Consider the following 18,702-nt stretch of genomic DNA (forward strand, 5'->3'; position numbering starts at 1 on the left):
TGTCTCAGCATGTTAGACTACACCTACCATTAATATTACAGACTGATCGAGTCTTTATTAGTGGCCAAACCAACAAAATCAGCAAGGGATCAAATACTTGTTTTCCCCACTGTGTGTGTGTGTATATATATATATATATATATATATATATAAAGGGCGGCACGGTGGTGTAGTGGTTAGCGCTGTCGCCTCACAGCAAGAAGGTCCTGGGTTCAAGCCCCGGGGCTGGCGAGGGCCTTTCTGTGTGGAGTTTGCATGTTCTCCCCGTGTCCGCGTGGGTTTCCTCCGGGTGCTCCGGTTTCCCCCACAGTCCAAAGACATGCAGGTTAGGTTAACTGGTGACTCTAAATTGACCATAGGTGTGAATGTGAGTGTGAATGGTTGTCTGTGTCTATGTGTCAGCCCTGTGATGACCTGGCGACTTGTCCAGGGTGTACCCTGCCTTTCGCCTGTAGTCAGCTGGGATAGGCTCCAGCTTGCCTGCGACCCTGTAGAAGGATAAAGCGGCTAGAGATAATGTGATGTGATGTGATGTGTGATATAAAAATAAAAATGCTCGAAATACCTCATGTCCGATCGTCCCAGATGACTAGTGTCTGTGCAAGGAGGAGTAAAACTTTAATGGTAATTGTCTGATCGGACGACAAAAGTTTTTGCTGGCAGCCTAAGCAACACAGGCACAATGCGCTAAGAGAGCAGGGAACCAGTCTAAAGTAGCTCATCTCGTTTCACGGGAAATGCATTGAAAAGTTTTATTCATCAATGCAACAATATATAAAAGCAGAGGCTCCAACTCTCCCGCCATGGGCGGGAGATCTCCCGCTTTAGGGAACATTTTAGAAAATCCTCCCGACCTCCCACTACAAACATAAAAATCTCCCGTCCGCCCTTACTACACATGATTAGTTAAAACAATATATAACTTGATGCGTTTATGTTGACGAAAATTAATAGTTGACTTTCCACTTTTCGTGTGTCTGACATTGTATGGGTGGACACAAGTGTGTACCCCGCGGTATATGCCGTAACGGGGATTGGAGTGAATGCCGGAGGTATGTGCGCGCAGATCAAGCGCGCATATGAATCGAGCGGAATTCGGTACACCGCAGGGTACACACTTGAGCCCACCCAATGTCTTAGCAGTTACCGATAAAGCATACAGATGGCGCTATTAATGATACGCGCAAGAGAACGAGAAAACCCGCGACACTCAACCATCTTGTTTGTTTTTTGCGTCCGCCTTTCGTCTGTATTTATCGCCTGCTCGTCTTTAACTTTATGTTCTCTTGAATGAGATAATGAAACGATGTTCCATTGGTGGAAATGACGAAAGCCAAACTACGAAGAAAAAATATCAGAAAAGCACCAAGATAAAGTTCGGATCGCCTGTCGCGATGGTCGCCAGGGACGAATTGCGGACTATTTTGGATGGCAGTAAGACGACCCTATACCTGACAAGGTTAGATCACCAGACCAGACATTAGATTCTAACGAACTTGTCTGACTTTTTTTTGTCTCACTTTTACTAACTTAAACTTAGAAATAGAATATTATTAGAAGAACATTATCATCAGAGGGTTTACCATTGGCAATTTCTAATAGTCATTATTGACATTAACATTGACTTTAGGCATATTAAAGTTTGGTCTATAGTCATTGGATTTATCTAGATCTGTTACTATTAATAAGATTTAATTGACACAAAATGTGGTGAATCATTCATATATATATATATATAAAACTTGCCTTCGCGCCTACGGCGCTTAAACTTGTCTCCCTCCGAGCTACTCGCAGAGAGGGAGAATCTCCCTCTTTGCAATTTCCCAAGTTGGAGCCTCTGTAAAAGTACAAAAATATTTTGAGGGAATCATTCAAATTTCCTTGTTTTTGGCTATAATTCATCAAAGTATGCATGTGTTTGAGTGTACTGGAAAAGCTCGGCTCAAAGGGGTCCACGTAATGATGTAATTATACCAGTTGGCTAAGGGCAACTAGGGTCAAGGACATCGTGTGCCAGCAGCGCAGTTGAAGCAGACAGGTGTCAAACTTGGAACTTTTATTTCACGATTGGAGTTAATAATAAATGATATCACTGAATAATGTTCCTTAACTCTAACCAGTATATATATTATGATTTTTAAATTGTTTTTGATGGTTTCATATATTTCGTAATGATATAATTTTTATTTTCTAAATATGCATCAGCATACCGCCATTGTGGCATGGGAACCTGTGATTGGTGGACAGCTGACAAAGGGTGTCTCCCATTGGTTGTAAATCGTGACATACCGTAAAAATCGTAAACACATACGGGACCCACTGATTGGCTTTTCATATACTGAAGCCAAGTGGAGATGTCCGGCATCTGTTGCTGTTGAAAAATACAGTTTTTTTTTTAGCTACTACCGGATTACTTGGATAATCTTAGTCAGAAAAAGCGAAGGATAGATATACACGGAAATGAGAGTTTATTAGTGATTCTGATCCGTGCAAAATTCCTCGAAATGACTGGAGTGATGGTGCAGATTTGTGGCCTAGCATTAGCTACATGTTGGAATATACCTTCTTTTTCCCGAAAAGTCCCGACACGGAAGAACAGTTTAAAAAAAGTACAGAAGCAAGAAAACCTTCTTTGTGTAAAGACTTTTTCCTGACATCAGCTTTTGGGAACAGAATGTTATGAAAGCCAAAGCATTTACTCTCAAAGAGCTTTGACTTGAACTGTGGGCTAGATCTTATTCCCACTTGTCCATGTCTCATCAACCTCAAGGACATTTAGTTACACAGCTATCTGCACTCTGTCATTTATACAATGATGCTTATTATTGTTAAAACAATATTTGAAGTGTTATTATTTGTAAAATAACAAAATATATTGCTCTAGACTTTCAAACAATATTGTAAGATTTTATTTTAATTTTATCTAATAGTGGATGGTACAATAATTACAAACACGAACAGAATCAGCTCATTCCCGTTGTAGCTGTAGTTATATAGTAACTATAATCACCCTTCTAAGAATAATTTCAGTAAACAGTTAATGTTCAGTTCCCTTTTCATTTATTCTCGATTCAAAGGCACAATTGAGTCACACAGGTTGATAAGTGTGTAACGGACGATAACCATTTTATCCAAAATAGTTTTTTCTTGCCTTAGTCGATTTATTTCCATTGCACATACGTACAGCTGTTGTAAAGTTCAGTGTGTTTGTGTAGAACTCTCTTGAACTGTAGGTTCATTTCTACACTCTGGTTCCACAGTGACATTTTACACAGGACTGTGTTCCTTTGATAACGGAAACAAAGCTCCAGCATTATTATTATACTCTTTCAAAACTCTGCAGCTTAATATACCCTTCCATCCATCCATCCATCCATCCATCCATCCATCCATCCATCCATCCATCCATCCATGATCCGGAGCCGCTTATCCTGTTCTACAGGGTCGCAGGCAAGCTGGAGCCTATCCCAACTGACTATAATTTATACACATATATACCCTATATCAGGTGTGTGTGTATACACACACACATACACACACACACACACAGTGGAGTTTGAAAGTTTGCGAACCCTTTAGAATTTTCTGTATTTCTGCATAAATGTGACCTAAAACATCATCAGATTTTCACACAAGTCCTAAAAGTAGATAAAGAGAAACCAGTTAAACAAATGAGACAAAAATATTATACTTGGTCATTTATTTATTGAGGAAAAGGATCCAATATTACATATCTGTGAGTGGCAAAAGTATGTGAACCTCTAGGATTAGCAGTTAATTTGAAGGTGAAATTAGAGTCAGGCGTTTTCAATCAATGGGATGACAATCAGGTGTGAGTGGGCACCCTGTTTTATTTAAAGAACAGGGATCTATCAAAGTCTGATCTTCACAACACATGTTTGTGGAAGTGTATCATGGCACGAACAAAGGAGATTTCTGAGGACCTCAGAAAAAGCACTGTTGATGCTCATCAGGCTTGAAAAGGTTACAAAACCATCTCTAATGAGTTTGGACTCCACCAATCCACAGTCAGACAGAATGTGTACAAATGGAGGAAATTTAAGACCATTGTTACCCTCCCCAGGAGTGGTCGACCAACAAAGATCACTCCAAGAGCAAAGTGTGTAATAGTCGGCAAGGTCACAAAGGACCCCAGGGTAACTTCTAAGCAACTGAAGGCCTCTCTCACATTGGCTAATGTTAATGTTCATGAGTCCACCATCAGGAGAACACTGAACAACAATGGTGTGCATGGCAGGGTTGCAAGGAGAAAGCCACCGTTCTTCAAAAAGAACATTGCTGCTCGTCTGCAGTTTGCTAAAGATCACGTGGACAAGCCAGAAGGCTATTGGAAAAATGTTTTGTGGATGAATGAGACCAAAATAGAACTTTTTTGTTTAAATGAGAAGTATTATGTTTGGAGAAAGGAAAACACTGCATTCCAGCATAAGAACCTTATCCCATCTGTGAAACATGGTGGTGGTAGTATTATGGTTTGGGCCTGTTTTGCTGCATCTGGGTCAGGACGGCTTGCCATCATTGATGGAACAATGAATTCTGAATTATACCAGCGAATTCTAAAGGAAAATGTCAGGACATCTGTCCATGAACTGCATCTCAAGAGAAGGTGGGTCATGCAGCAAGACAACGACCCTAAGCATACAAGTCCATCCATCTTCTACCACTTATCTGGATTCGGGTCGTGGGGGTAGCAGCCTAAGCAGAGCAGCCCAGACTTCCCTCTCCCCGGCCACCTCCACCAGCTCTTCTGAGGGAATACCGAGACATTCCCAGGCCAGCTGAGAGATGTAATCTCTCCAGCATGTCCTGGATCTGCCCCGGGGTCTCCTCCCAGTGGGGCATGCCCAGAAAACCTTCCTTGGGAGGCGTCCAGGGGGCATCCTAACAAATCAAGTTTCAAATCAAGTTTATTTGTATAGCACTTTTAACAATAAACATTGTCGCAAAGCAGCTTTACAGAATTTGAACGACTTAAAACATGAGCTAATTTTATCCCTAATCTATCCCCAATGAGCAAGCCTGTGGTGACGGTGGCAAGGAAAAACTCCCTCAGACGACATGAGGAAGAAACCTCGAGAGGAACCAGACTCAAAAGGGAACCCATCCTCATTTGGGCAACAACAGACAACATGACTATAATAACAGTTTTAACAGGTATAACCCTCAACTGTCCTCATGGGGCCGTCCTTCACAGGAGCGGTGCGATAAAACTCCGACCAGACACAGGGCACCAGGATGGATCAAGCAGGTCCGAGGGGCAGAAGAGGCCAGCATCTCAATCCCAGGATCAACATGTAACTCAGAGGGACAGATTGGGGGGGGAAGAGAGAGTGAAAGAAAACACAGGTTGTTAGGTATGCCCTAAAAATGACAAGTATTAAATCTGTGTGGTAGGCTCGCAGAGACGAGAGTCTTTACATCAGGCATAACACACAACAATGGCATGTTAATATGATAAAAAATATCATGACCTGCTCTGGCTGGATGCTTGATTGGGTGATGGGAGCACACTCCTCAGTAATGATGAGATGCAGATGGGACCCTTAGGGCTGGCCAAGACAATTCAGTTACATTTCACTGGGTCTGGGACATGCGACAGAATGTCTGACGGCCGATTCCCTGCAGGCTACGATAGCCAGTTGAGGTCTCCACCCTCTCCACCAAAAGATTTTCTGTTGACTCCATGTAACTCAGAGGGACAGATTTGGGGTGGGGGGGAGAGAAAGAAAACACAGGTATGCCCAATGTCACCTGAATAAGTAGGAACAGTATACATTTTGCACCGAGTACAAGCAGGGACTCCGGCAACTAACTATGACAGCATAACTAAAAGGAGAGAGCCAGAAGGTAACACAGGCATGAGGGAGCCCCGGGACATAAAGCAGCCAGCCACTACACCGTCAACAAACTCGAGTGAGCAAGCGAGTGGGGACTGACAGGATCCATACATCCCAGTTTACCAAAACACTCTATGTCTGAGGACCCTCCAGATCTACTCCTTTACCTCATAAACACCATTAACAAAAGGCTTGACTAAACAGATATGTTTTCAGCCTAGACTTAAATGCTGAGACTGTGTCTGATTCCCGAACATTACTTGGAAGGCTGTTCCATAACTGTGGGGCTTTGTAAGAAAAGGCTCTGCCCCCTGATGTAGCCTTCACTATATGAGGTACCAGCAGATAGCCTGCACCTTTTGATCTAAGTAGGCGTGGCGGGTCATAGAGGAGCAGAAGTTCACTCAGGTACTGTGGTGCGAGACCATTTAGTGCTTTAAAGGTCAATAGTAGTATTTTATAATCAATACGAAATTTGATTGGGAGCCAATGCAGTGTGGATAAGACAGGCATGATGTGGTCATATTTTCTAGTTCTAGTAAGGACTCTTACTGCTGCATTTTGAACTAACTGGAGCTTGTTTATGCACTTATTGGAACATCCAGACAGTAAGGCATTACAATAATCCAACCTGGAGGTAACGAAAGCATGGACTAGTTTTTCTGCATCATGCAATGACATTAAATTTCTTATCTTTGCAATATTTCTGAGATGAAAGAAAGCTATCCGGGTGATGTTATCAATGTGAGTTTCGAATGAAAGACTGGGGTCAATAATCACTCCGAGGTCTTTTACTGCTGTACGTGAAGAAACAGAAAGGCCATCCAGAGTCACTGTGTAATCAGAAAACTTACTTCTAGCTGTATGTGGTCCTAGCACAAGTACTTCAGTCTTGTCAGAGTTAAGCAGAAGGAAATTAATAAGCATCCAGTGTCTAATGTCCTTAACACATTCCTCAATTCTATTAAGCTGGTGTCTCTCATCAGGTTTTGCAGAGACATACAACTGTGTGTCATCAGCATAACAGTGGAAACTAATACAATGTTTACGAATAATATCGCCCAGAGGTAACATATATAGAGAAAAAAGCAGTGGACCCAAGACAGAACCTTGTGGAACACCAAACTTTACCTTGGTACGTCTAGAAATATCACCATTTATATCAACATACTGATAACGATCAGTTAGATAAGACCTGAGCCAGGAGAGGGCCATTCCCTTAACTCCCACAACATTTTCTAGTCTATCCAGAAGAATGGATTGATCAGTGGTATCAAATGCTGCACTAAGGTCAAGCAACACAAGTAGCGAGACACAGCCCTGATCAGATGCCAACAGTAGGTCGTTTACTACTTTAACCAGTGCTGTCTCTGTGCTATGATGAGGTCTAAATCCTGACTGATACATTTCATGGATGTTATTCCTATGTAAATATGAGCATAACTGCTGTGCCACAGCTTTTTCAAGGATCTTGGAGATAAAGGGGAGGTTTGATATTGGCCGATAATTGGACAGCTGACAGGGATCAAGGTCAGGTTTTTTTATCAGGGGTTTGATAACTGCTAGTTTAAAGGATTTGGGTACATAGCCAATCATAAGAGAAGAATTTATTATTTTTAGAAGCGGTTCAATTACTCCAGGCATTATCTGTTTGAATAGATGTGTCGGTAAGGGATCTAGTACGTAAGTTGAGGCTTTTGATGTAGAGATTAATGAAAGTAATTCAGTTTCTTTTAGGGGAGTAAAACATTCTAACTGATGATCTGATACAGTTATATTGTTAACTACAAGGTCACTTTCATTGTCTAACCTTAAATTAGTAGTTTGAATTTTTTGTCGGATATTCTCAATTTTGTCATTAAAAAAATTCATGAAGTCGTTGCTACTACATATTGCAGGTGTGCATGTGTTGATAGTGGACTTATTCCTGGTTAATTTTGCTCCAGTATTAAATAGGAATCTAGGATTATTTTTGTTATCTTCTATTAGGGAGGAGAAATATGTTGATCTCGCAGCACTTAGAGCTTTTCTATACTTCAGGAAGCTCGTTTGACGCCATTTACGTTCCAATTTTCGAGTGGTCTGTTTTAATGTGCGAGTGTCATCATTATACCAGGGTGCTAATTTTTTGTCTCTGACCATTTTCCTTTTTAGAGGAGCTACATTATCTAAAGTATGGTGGAATGTTGACTCTAAGCATTCAGTTGCCTGATCAAGGTCTGCAGGGGCTGACAGTGACCCAATCAAAGTTGACAGCTCTGGGAGATCATTTATAAAACTCTGTGCAGTAGTTGACGTGAAAGTACGTTTAATACAGTAGCGTGGTGAGGTGCATATATTATTACTCAGACATATTTTGAATGAGATGAGACAATGATCTGAGATAACTTCAGACTGTGGAAGTATGATTATATTGTCTACGTTTAATCTGAATGTTAGTATTAGATCAAGGGTGTGACCACCATTATGGGTCGGTCCTATGACATTCTGCTTAATCCCAACTGAATCTAAGATGGACACAAACGCTGTTTTTAAAGGGTCTTCTGGGTTATTGAAGTGAATATTAAAATCTCCGACAACTAAAGCTTTGTCTAAGGAAATAACCAGATCTGAGATAAAATCTGCAAATTCAGAAAGAAACTCAGAATATGGCCCCGGGGGCCTGTAAATAATAAGCAATGGAATTAACTGGGTAGACTTATTTTTTGAGGCTACATACATTATATGAGTATGTAGAACTTCAAATGTATTAAATTTATAACCAGGTTTTTGTGTTACACCTAGATAATCGTTATAAATAACCGTGACGCCTCCTCCTCTGCCAGTTAGACGAGGCTGGTGTATATAACTGTATCCAGGAGGACTCGCTTCATTTAATGCTATATATTCATTTGGCTTAATCCATGTTTCTGTTAAACACAGTACATTAAACTCCTGATCAGTAATGAGTTCATTAACCATTAGCGCTTTAGATGTAAGAGATCTAATATTTAATAGCCCCACCTTTAGATCAAAGGTGCTGGCAGCAGCTGTACGGTCAGTATGATCTAATTTTATATTGATTAGGTTACTGGAAAAAACTCTCTGAAAATTTCTACCTTTTTGTTGAGCTCGGGGAACAGACACAGTCTCGATGTAGTGGGCCCTGAGTGACGACTCTGTGCAGCTAGCAGACAGTCGGTTTAGCCTGTTCGTCTGCTCCCTGGCCTTGGCTCTGGATTGTCAGAAATTAACTAGGCCTGTTCTGAGACTATGACCTATGCTGCAGGAAATGAGAGCAGCACCTTCCCGAGTGGGATGGATACCGTCCCACCCTAACAGGCCAGCAGTGCCCTCAAAATTAGCCCAATTATCTATAAAGCCCACACTGTTTTCAGAGCACCACCTGGACAGCCAGCAGTTCAGCGACCATAACCTGCTGTAAGCTACATCGCCACGCCGCATTGGGATGGGGCCAGAGCATACTACAGCATCGGACATCGCCTTCACTAATTTAAACACCTCTACAAAGTTACTCTTAGTAACCTCAGACTGATGAAGGCGTATATCATTAGCTCCTGCATGGATAACTATCTTTGAGAACCTGTGCTTGCCTAGGACCCTAAGATTACCTGCTATGTCCGGCGCCCTGGCTCCCGGTATACACCTGACTAAAGCTGCTGGTGCCCCTAAAGGCTGAGCTAATTTCACGTGCCGTATGATAGAGTCCCCTATAACCAGAGCTCTTTCAGGTTTCTCAGTGGGTGCATCACTAAGGAGAGCAAACCTGTTCGACACGTGACGCGGAGAGGAGTGGTGCTCCCGTGGGCGAGCCTCAGCGGTAGCTTTGGCTCTACGCTTATGCTGCCGAGCCGTCACCCATTCGCCCCGCTGTAAGGGCTCTAATGCCGGAGTTGGGGGATTGCTAACTCCACCTAGGGCGTCCAGACTTTCCCTAACAGAAACTACACTGTTCTCACGCTCACTAACCTGCTCTAAAGCCTGGACACGCGCTTCTAGCACTGTAATCTTCTCCGTCAGAGAGCTAACTAATCTGCACTTATCACAAGTAAAGCTAATAAAGCTATCGCTAGTGATGGAGGAAGAATGACTAAACATCCTGCACTCAGCACACTAAACAGGCTGAAGGTGTGCCATGATGAAAAGATTCACGTACCTTAAATGAAGATCTGTTGATATTAAAGCAGATCAGATGTGGATGGCCTCCGCTTGTGGTCTTTACACAGGAGGAGAGAAAAAGAAAGCTTCCGGTCTCGGGGTTCTTCCGAAAAAAAAAGAGAAAAAAATGGGAAAAAAAAAACCGGAAAAAGGAAAGCGAAAGTGAAAAGTACAAAAATGAAAGCGACAGTACAATAAAAATGAAGAGGATACTGGAAATTTATTTGTAGAAAAAAAAAAGTTAAAAAAGGATTAGTAATTAACGCCGGCACTCGCGGGAAAAAAGGACTCGGCGCGAACAACTCAGGAAGCCTCAGGAAGGTGCCCGAACCACCTCAACTGACTCCTTTCGATATGTAGGAGCAGCGGTTCTACTCCAAGTCTCTCCCGAATGGCCAAGCTTCTCACCCTGTCTCTAAGGGGGAGCCCAGCCACCCTGCGGAGAAAACTCATTTCTACCGCTTGTATCCGCGATCTCATTCTTTCAGTCACTACCCATAGCTCGTGACCATAGGTGAGAGTGGGAACATAGATGGACCAGTAAATTGAGAGCTTTGCCTTTTGGCTCAGCTCTCTCTTTACCACAACAGACCGTTGTGATACTTTAGTGTCCGTATCACTGCTGACGCTGCCCCAATCCTTCTGTCCAACTCCCGCTCCCCCCTTACCCTCACTCGTGAACAAAACCCAGAGATACTTCTCCATTTTAGGTAGCAACTCTCCCCTGACCTGGAGTAGGCACTCCACCCATTTCCGGCTTAGCGCCATGGCCATGGACTTGGAGGTGCTGATCCTCATCCCATCCGCTTCGTACTCGGCTGCAAACCATCCCAGCGCATGCTGGAAGCCACAGATTGATGAAGCCAACAGGACCACATCATCCTCAAAAATCAGAGACGTGATCCTGATGTCACCAAACCAGACACCCTCCGCCCCTTGGCTGCGCCTAGAAATTCTGTCCATAAAAGTTATGAACATAACCGGTGACAAAGGACAGCCCTGGCAGAGTCCAACATGCACCGGCAACGAGTCCGATTTACTGCCAGCAATGCAAACCAAACTCCTGCTCCGGTCATATAGGGACTGAATGGCCTGCAGTAGTGGGCCCTGAACCCCGTACTCCCGAAGCACCCCCCCACAGGGCACCACAAGGGACACGGTCGTAAGCCTTCTCCAGGTCCACAAAACACATGTAGACCGATTGGGCAAACTCCCATGCACCCTCCAGTATCCTTGCAAGAGTAGAGAGCTGGTTCAAGCATACAAGTCGTTCTACCAAAGAATGATTAAAGAAGAATAAAGTTAATGTTTTGGAATGGCCAAGTCAAAGTCCTGACCTTAATCCAATTGAAATGTTGTGGAAGGACCTGAAGCGAGCAGTTCATGTGAGGAAACCCACTAACATCCCAGAGTTGAAGCTGTTCTTTATAGAGGAATGGGCTAAAATTCCTCCAAGCCGGTGTGCAGGACTGATCAACAATTACCGGAAACGTTTAGTTGCAGTTATTGCTGCACAAGGGGTCACACCAGATACTGAAAGCAAAGGTTCACATACTTTTGCCACTCACATATATGTAATATTGGATCATTTTCCTCAATAAATAAATGACCAAGTATAATATTTTTGATCTCATTTGTTTACCTGGGTTCTCTTTATCTACTTTTAGGACTTGTGTGAAAATCTGATGATGTTTTAGGTCATATTTATGCAGAAATATAGAAAATTCTAAAGGGTTCACAAACTTTCAAGCACCACTGTACGTATATTAGTCTGTATATGTGTGTACAAAAGTCTATTAACATCAGTGGGGGGGGGGGGGGGGGGTTCAAATTCAAATTGTTACACAACTACTACTACTCATAAAAAATAGTATAATTATTACTGTTATTACTTTGTATTTATCTTTCTCATAAAGATCAAAATTAAAATGGCTTTTTTTTTTAAAAAGCAATACTTAAAAAAACAAAACAAAAAACCCAAAACATTGTGGCATCTCTTAAAAGCTGTTCCAAGGTCAGCACAGTGGTGTAAGCGGTTAGCACTGTTGCCTCACAGCAAGAAGGTTATGGGTTTGAACCCAGTGGCTGATAGGGACTTTTCTATGTGGAGTTTGCATGTTCTCCCTGTGTCTGGGTGCTCTAATTTCCCCTACAGTCCAAAGACATGCAGCTAGGGTAACATGGGAAGTGCCCAAGAGTGTCAGTGTGCATGTATGCAGTGGCTTTGCTGTCTTATCATGAACTAAGTTTCACTGTATGTTTGTGCAGTGACAATAAAGGCATTCTATTCTTAGGTCAAAACAGTGCTTTAGCTGGATACAGTCCCACTACTGTATTGAGCACTACTCCTTTGAATGTTACGCCAAGGATTCTCAGAGATATATAAGCATCACAAGTGAGAAAAGACACCTCACAGCATGGGGTGTCAAGCAGCCCTGAGACATCCAGGAACAAGGGCATCAAATAGCACAAAAATGAGAGTGAAAGGAACAGAGCAAAGTCCCTTTTAATCTCTCCTACCACTGACAAAAGCAGCAGACATATTGAATGTAATCACATCCTGTACACAATCCACAGCTGGCCAGAAACATTCTGTCTTCAAACTCTGGCTCATTGGAGCTGCACTGAAATCAGTAGGTGGACACAACCAAATCAGAAAATTACAAAACAACAGACACATGCAAAATTGTCTCAAAAAGTAAAAACTGGTAAAAGATAACTCCCGTGAGAAGTGATGACAAACACAGTGTATTCTCTGGAACCAGAAATGGAAAACCGTCACTTGGTGGAAATTGGAATTAATTGGAAATTAATTGTTGAATCATATAGAGTAGTTTAGGGTTTTCCCCTCATTTACCTCTGCTGATTCAAAGAGCATTTGTCTTGTAACCTTTCTGTGTCCCTGGTAGGCCTTTAGGAAACAGGCAAATATCTACATTAGAAGTTTCCTCTATGAATGAAGAGGTCAAGTGTAAAACCAGTGGGATGCGCTTGCATCAGTTCATTGTTGTTTCAGTGATTTTCCTTTGTTAACCAGAGATCCTGGATCTTCTTGCCAGAGGCTACAGCTCAGGTCAAATGGAGCGGAGTTGTTCCTTGTCTTACATAAAGATTTATTGAAGGAATCTGCTAATGAGTTGGGCTTATCAGATGGATAGAACACATACTTAGGCACTCTTCTGTGAAATGTAGAATGTATTTGGGTACAGTTTAAAATGAAATGCTTTGAAAAATGTACCCCATTCACATGTTATGCATAAGCATGATTCTATTTCCATGAAACCCTGACTCTGTGTTTTTTTTTTTTCCTCCATTTGAGTGTGTTCAGAGACTGATGGCAGCATTTGCTTTGTGACCCCAGTCTCTATCCAGATTACACACCATCTGTTGGGAGGCATGGAGCTATGCCCGTCTCCTGCCGTCCATGTCCTTTAGTGTGTTCCAAAGGCTCATCATTAAGGAAATGCACTTTTTTCCTGCTGTGAGTAATTATCTATGAAAGAGGGATATATTAGCTGCTTGGCAAGACTAGAGGGTGGGGTGCTGGTTGGGGTGCTCACATCTCTTGTCTGTTACATTTGGAATCACTTGACTGCCATCATAAATGATCTTTAACTACAAATGTCTTTGTCCTTATTAGTGTAATGTTAAGAAAATTAAGGCTCTCATGATACGGTTGATATGTTTCAAGTTTCCAATGTATTTTTCTCAGATGAAGGATCTTATCCTTGTCTAGATAACATGCTTTATATTTATTAGTTCACGGTGCTTTTCAGAACTGCAGGCTGCTTTTTAATATGGTGTGTCTTCCCTTCTCTCTGGCTTTTGAGAGGTTTCACCTCTCACTTTCTTGTCCTTTAAGCTGTGGCTTTTTTTTATTAAATCCACTCCTGTGCCATAGATGAGCAAATTGCCTCTCATACTTGAGTTTATCACTGCTCTTTTACATGTCAGAGGGCTGTTGTCCCTCACTTTCCCTGGAAAGGAAAGACAGACAGAAAGTGTGCACCTATGCTAAGCTGCTTCTTGCCACAGCCTCTGTTTGTGGAGACAAAGACAGAATGACTGATAAAATGATTTGTTCTCCTCCTGATATTTTATTGAATATTGGCACAATTTCTCAAAGCCTGGAATAACTGTAACTCCTACAGAAAACTTACTCTGCAGTCTTCTTTTTGTAATCAATAGGAATTAAGCCATTACACGATACAAGCACACACCCACAAGACAGCTCCTATGTCTTTAAGCTGAGCAAATGTGTAGATGGCAGTGGGCGCGCGCGCACACACACACACACTTAGGATGATTGTTCATTCCTCCCTAATTACACTTTAAAACCAAGCTGATGTTTAGCATTAGGATGCGGGCTTTCCCTTTGGCTTGCCAATCACACATTATAGGTGGACAGGAAGATTAACTGTTTGGCTGCAAGTTGAAAGGCTTATTTCCAAAACCTGCAAAGTCCAGTTTTGTGTAATCAAAATGTCAAGTCAAGTTTATTTGTATAGCGCTTTTAACAATAAACATTGTCGCAAAGCAGCTTTACAGAATTTGAACGACTTAAAACATGAACTAATTTTATCCCTAATCTATCCCCAATGAGCAAGCCTGTGGCGACGGTGGCAAGAAAAAACTCCCTCAGATGACATGAGGAAGAAACCTCGAGAGGAACCAGACTCAAAAGGGAACCCATTCTCATTTGGGCAACAACAGACAACATGACTATAACATTAACAGTTTTAACATGAAGTCAGTTTCGTTGATGTTATAAACTCTTCATTGATGGAAACTTGAGTGCAAAACTGTTCATGACAATTGCAGTCCTAAAGTTAGCAATTTCAACTGTAGTCCTCAGCCATAAAAGCATTACTGTAAGTGTCCAGAGCGTCCTCCAGGCGTGACTTTCAACTGTCCACATGGGGCCGTCCTCCACAAGAGCGATGCGATGAGACTCCAACCAGACACAGGGCACCAGGATGGATCAGGCAGGTCCGAGGAGCAGAAGAGGTCAGCATCTCGATCCCAGGACCGACATGTAACTCAGAGTGACAGATTTTGGGGGGGGGGGAACACAGGTTGTTAGGTATGCCCAGTGTCACCTGAATAAGTAGGAACAGTATACATATTGCACTGAGTACAAGCAGAGACTCCGGCAACTAACTATGACAGCATAACTAAAAGGGGAGAGCCAGAAAGTAAAACAGGCATGAAGGAGCCCCGGGACATAAAGCAGCCAGCCACTACACCGTCAACAAACTCGAGTGAGCAAGCGAGTGGGGGACTGACAGCATCCATACATCCCAGTTTACCAAAACACTCTATGTCTGAGGACCCTCCAGATTTATACCTTTACCTCATAAACACCATTAACAAAAGGCTTGATGGCAATTCCGCCCCAAATCACCAGATTTAGAAAAATGTTCGCCACTGACCATCTCAGATTTGCTTCATACTTTCTGGAAATATTGTCAGTGTGCCCAATAAATAGTGTACAAATTTTTAGGCTTGTACCTTCATTAGTTTCAGAGATATAGGGGCTTTAAAAAAGGGGTGTGGCCCCAATTTCACTGTTGAAATGCATGCTACAGAAAACGGACCTAACTTCCATAAGTCATTACTTTTAAACTATTCATGCAAGATACATTCAATTTTCAAGGATTGTTCTTCAATGCCAGACGCCTTTAAGTACTAAAATAGAAAGTTCACAGTTCAATATTTGCCAAGTTATGGCTTGCTGAAAATCATAAAAAAAATCTTCTATCGTGCTTTGGAGCAACTTTGACCCCCCATATCTCCACATTAAAGCACATCAGATCTTTCAAATTTTCTTATTTATTACTCATGTTATAGTACTCTTTAGGCAACTAGGTATGCGTTCAAAAGAAATCAAACTTTGATTTATTAGGCTTTAAAAAAACATTTTGCACCTATAATTCAAATGCATATTACAAATGTATGACAAGGTCTACCATAAAAACAATTATACCACTGGAAAGAGCTTGTTTTGATTAGCAAATGCACAAAATATGAAGTTGTTACCCTAAACCAAGCTATAAATATTAAGGTATCAATTACAGCATGTTTTACGATAGAAGGAAATGCTGTTTTAAGGCATACGTATAATCTACTTGGATGCATCCAGAGATGCATAAAAACTGAAAAACCACAAAATTCATGAGGATTTTTATCACTATCCCTTAGAAGCATATATTTGAGCTTCCATTTGCCAGCCAGATACATCCCCAGCTGAAAAAGGTCATTTACTTCAGTGACAGATCAGCAGCCCAGTACAAAAACTATAAAAAATTCACAAATCTAATAAAGCATGCAAACGATTTTGGACTTTTGGCAGAACGGCATTGCTTTGCCACTTCTCATGGTAAATCACCCTCTGATGGTATTGGAGGCACTGTAAAGCGGTCAGCAGCTCGAGCTAGCTTACAGGCAGTCACGAGTGATCACATACTAACCCCGTCTGATCTGTTTCTGTGGGCAGAAAAACATCAAGAACATCCATTTCATCTGGGTTGGTACAGGGGAAGTTATGGAGAGTGGAAAAGCACTGGAGACAAGATTTTCAAGGTCAGCTACTATTCCTGGAATAGGAGACAACCACTCATTCGTTCCAATCATGTCCAACTAGCTGCAGGTCAGCAGGGTGTCAGGTGGTCCTAGCTTCATTGTGGATATGAGTGGGAATCGGCTACAAGTAATGCATAAAACCCCCGTTAAATCAGTAGTCTCTCTGGCAGATACAATTCCTGGTAAATATGTTGTATGTTTGTATGGCAGACAGTGGTGGATAGGCAACATTCTTGCATTATCAGAGGAGGATCAAGATGTACAAGTAACATTTATGCATCCTCATGGTCCCTCTCAGACTTACAGCTGGCCCAGGAGAGAGGATAACTGTTGAGTCCCTCTGGTGCATGTCATGAAAATCATTGATGCCCCACTTACATCAACTGGCAGGCAGTATAAACTTCCATCTGATGTGGAAAAACAAATCAATACACTGTTTAAGCTCTTCAAATAAAGTATTTTTAAGGTTGTTATTTTTCCTACACTGTAGGTTTGTAATTGTATTGTAATATGCCTTAAAACAGCATTTCCGTCTATCATAAAACATGCCGTACTTGATACCTTAATATTTATAGTTTGGTTTAGGGTACCAACTTAATATTTTGTGCATTTGCTAATCAGAGCAAGCTCTTTCCAGTGGTCATATTGTTTTTATGGTAGACCTTGTAATACATTTGCAATATGCATTTGAATTATAGGTGCAAAATGTTTTTTTTTTTATTTTTAAAACCTAATAAATCATAAAGTTTGATTTCTTTTGAACACATACCTAGTTGCCTAAAGAGTACTATAACATGAGTAATAAATAATGGGTCAGCCAAGATCAGATGGACCTTATAGGTTCCAGAATAACAAAAAACCCAAGGTTACCCAAAATGGTCAAAACTGTGATATTATGGGCTTGAACATATTGGGGTCCCATACCTAAAATTTCATGTAGCATTCTTTCCATTTTGAAAATATACCTCATTTTATACATGCCCCATTCTGCTAGGTTGTTGACGTTACGGACACTACATTAAAAGATATAACGGGATAGATCCACTTAAAACACCTCAAAAGCAAATGTTGATGGGGCAACGAACTGTTATGCCATAAAGTGCCCTGTCGAATGTTACAATTGAGTATAGTTACATATATTTGCTGGGTCTTCTAGTTATGTGACACATTATCAGGGACCCCGATATTAGACAGAGAAACACATAGTTTCACAACACTTTATTAAAGCTCCAATTATTGGGCTCACAAAACATCATTTTATGCATAGTATCGGCTTATTATACTAGTTCCTTAATTAATTGACAGTTGGTTGTCCTTTCCATCAAAGATTACATAGCTTATATACTTGTTGAACAATGTTACACATAATGTTACGGACACTACACAATGTGTCTTGGGTTATTCCCAAAGTCACAACATGGGACGTGTTTCAGAGAAATGTTTTTAGTACAATTAGTCATGACACACTGCATCTACTATACATTACACCTTAACAAATTATTAAAAAACAAGGGTGACTACTCGAACATTGCATCATGCAGCAGGGCGAAACCTACCGGGTAATACTAGTATATCAATATCAACACAGGATCAACACCACATGTTATACATACTTAAACACGCTTTTGGAAAATACTAGTAATTGTAATACCTCTCTAGAGAGGTCACTTATGTGAGCAGCCACCTCTTATGAAAGGCCACATTTGGCTGTCTCACGAATGCATTTGGACCTCTCGTGAACAACCACCTCATTTATAAGGCCACTTTTGGCCGGCAATAGGGGAGGCCACTCAAACGAGGTTCAACTGTACATTAATAGCCGTCTCAAAAACAAAAGTGTTAAAAAGCACATTATGTAAAAAAATATGTTATTAACAAGCCAGGGCTGTATCTTGAATGGTCAAAATATGTCTTGGTAACATCTTGATTATAATAATTTAGTGTTCAAATAGTTGGCCTGTGGGGTCTTAATTCAATCAATTACAACTTTGAGAGAAGAATATGATTAATTTGCGTCATTCTCACATGAAGGTTTCATTTAAATTTGTCAAGAAGTCTCAATTAACTGGCTTTACCAAAATATCAATTTGGCGTTACGGACACT

At 41.3% G+C, this 18,702-nt stretch overlaps 1 protein-coding gene across 2 annotated transcripts in view; it reads left to right on the plus strand.

The window, feature by feature from the left end:
- Nucleotides 1-18,702, plus strand: part of efna5b (ephrin-A5b) — a 302,082-nt gene that overhangs the window by 48,739 nt on the left and 234,641 nt on the right. Inside the window, exon 2 of one of the 2 annotated variants that reach the window (XM_060931859.1) lies at nucleotides 13,378-13,497. The exons of the other annotated variant lie outside the window; for it this stretch is intronic. Within the exon in view, the coding sequence (XP_060787842.1) occupies nucleotides 13,378-13,497 (120 nt within the window). The remainder of the gene's footprint in view (nucleotides 1-13,377; nucleotides 13,498-18,702) is intronic. 2 annotated transcript variants of the gene reach the window in all.

This window comes from Neoarius graeffei, chromosome 10 (assembly GCF_027579695.1).
Source record: "Neoarius graeffei isolate fNeoGra1 chromosome 10, fNeoGra1.pri, whole genome shotgun sequence".
Lineage (NCBI taxonomy): Eukaryota > Metazoa > Chordata > Actinopteri > Siluriformes > Ariidae > Neoarius > Neoarius graeffei.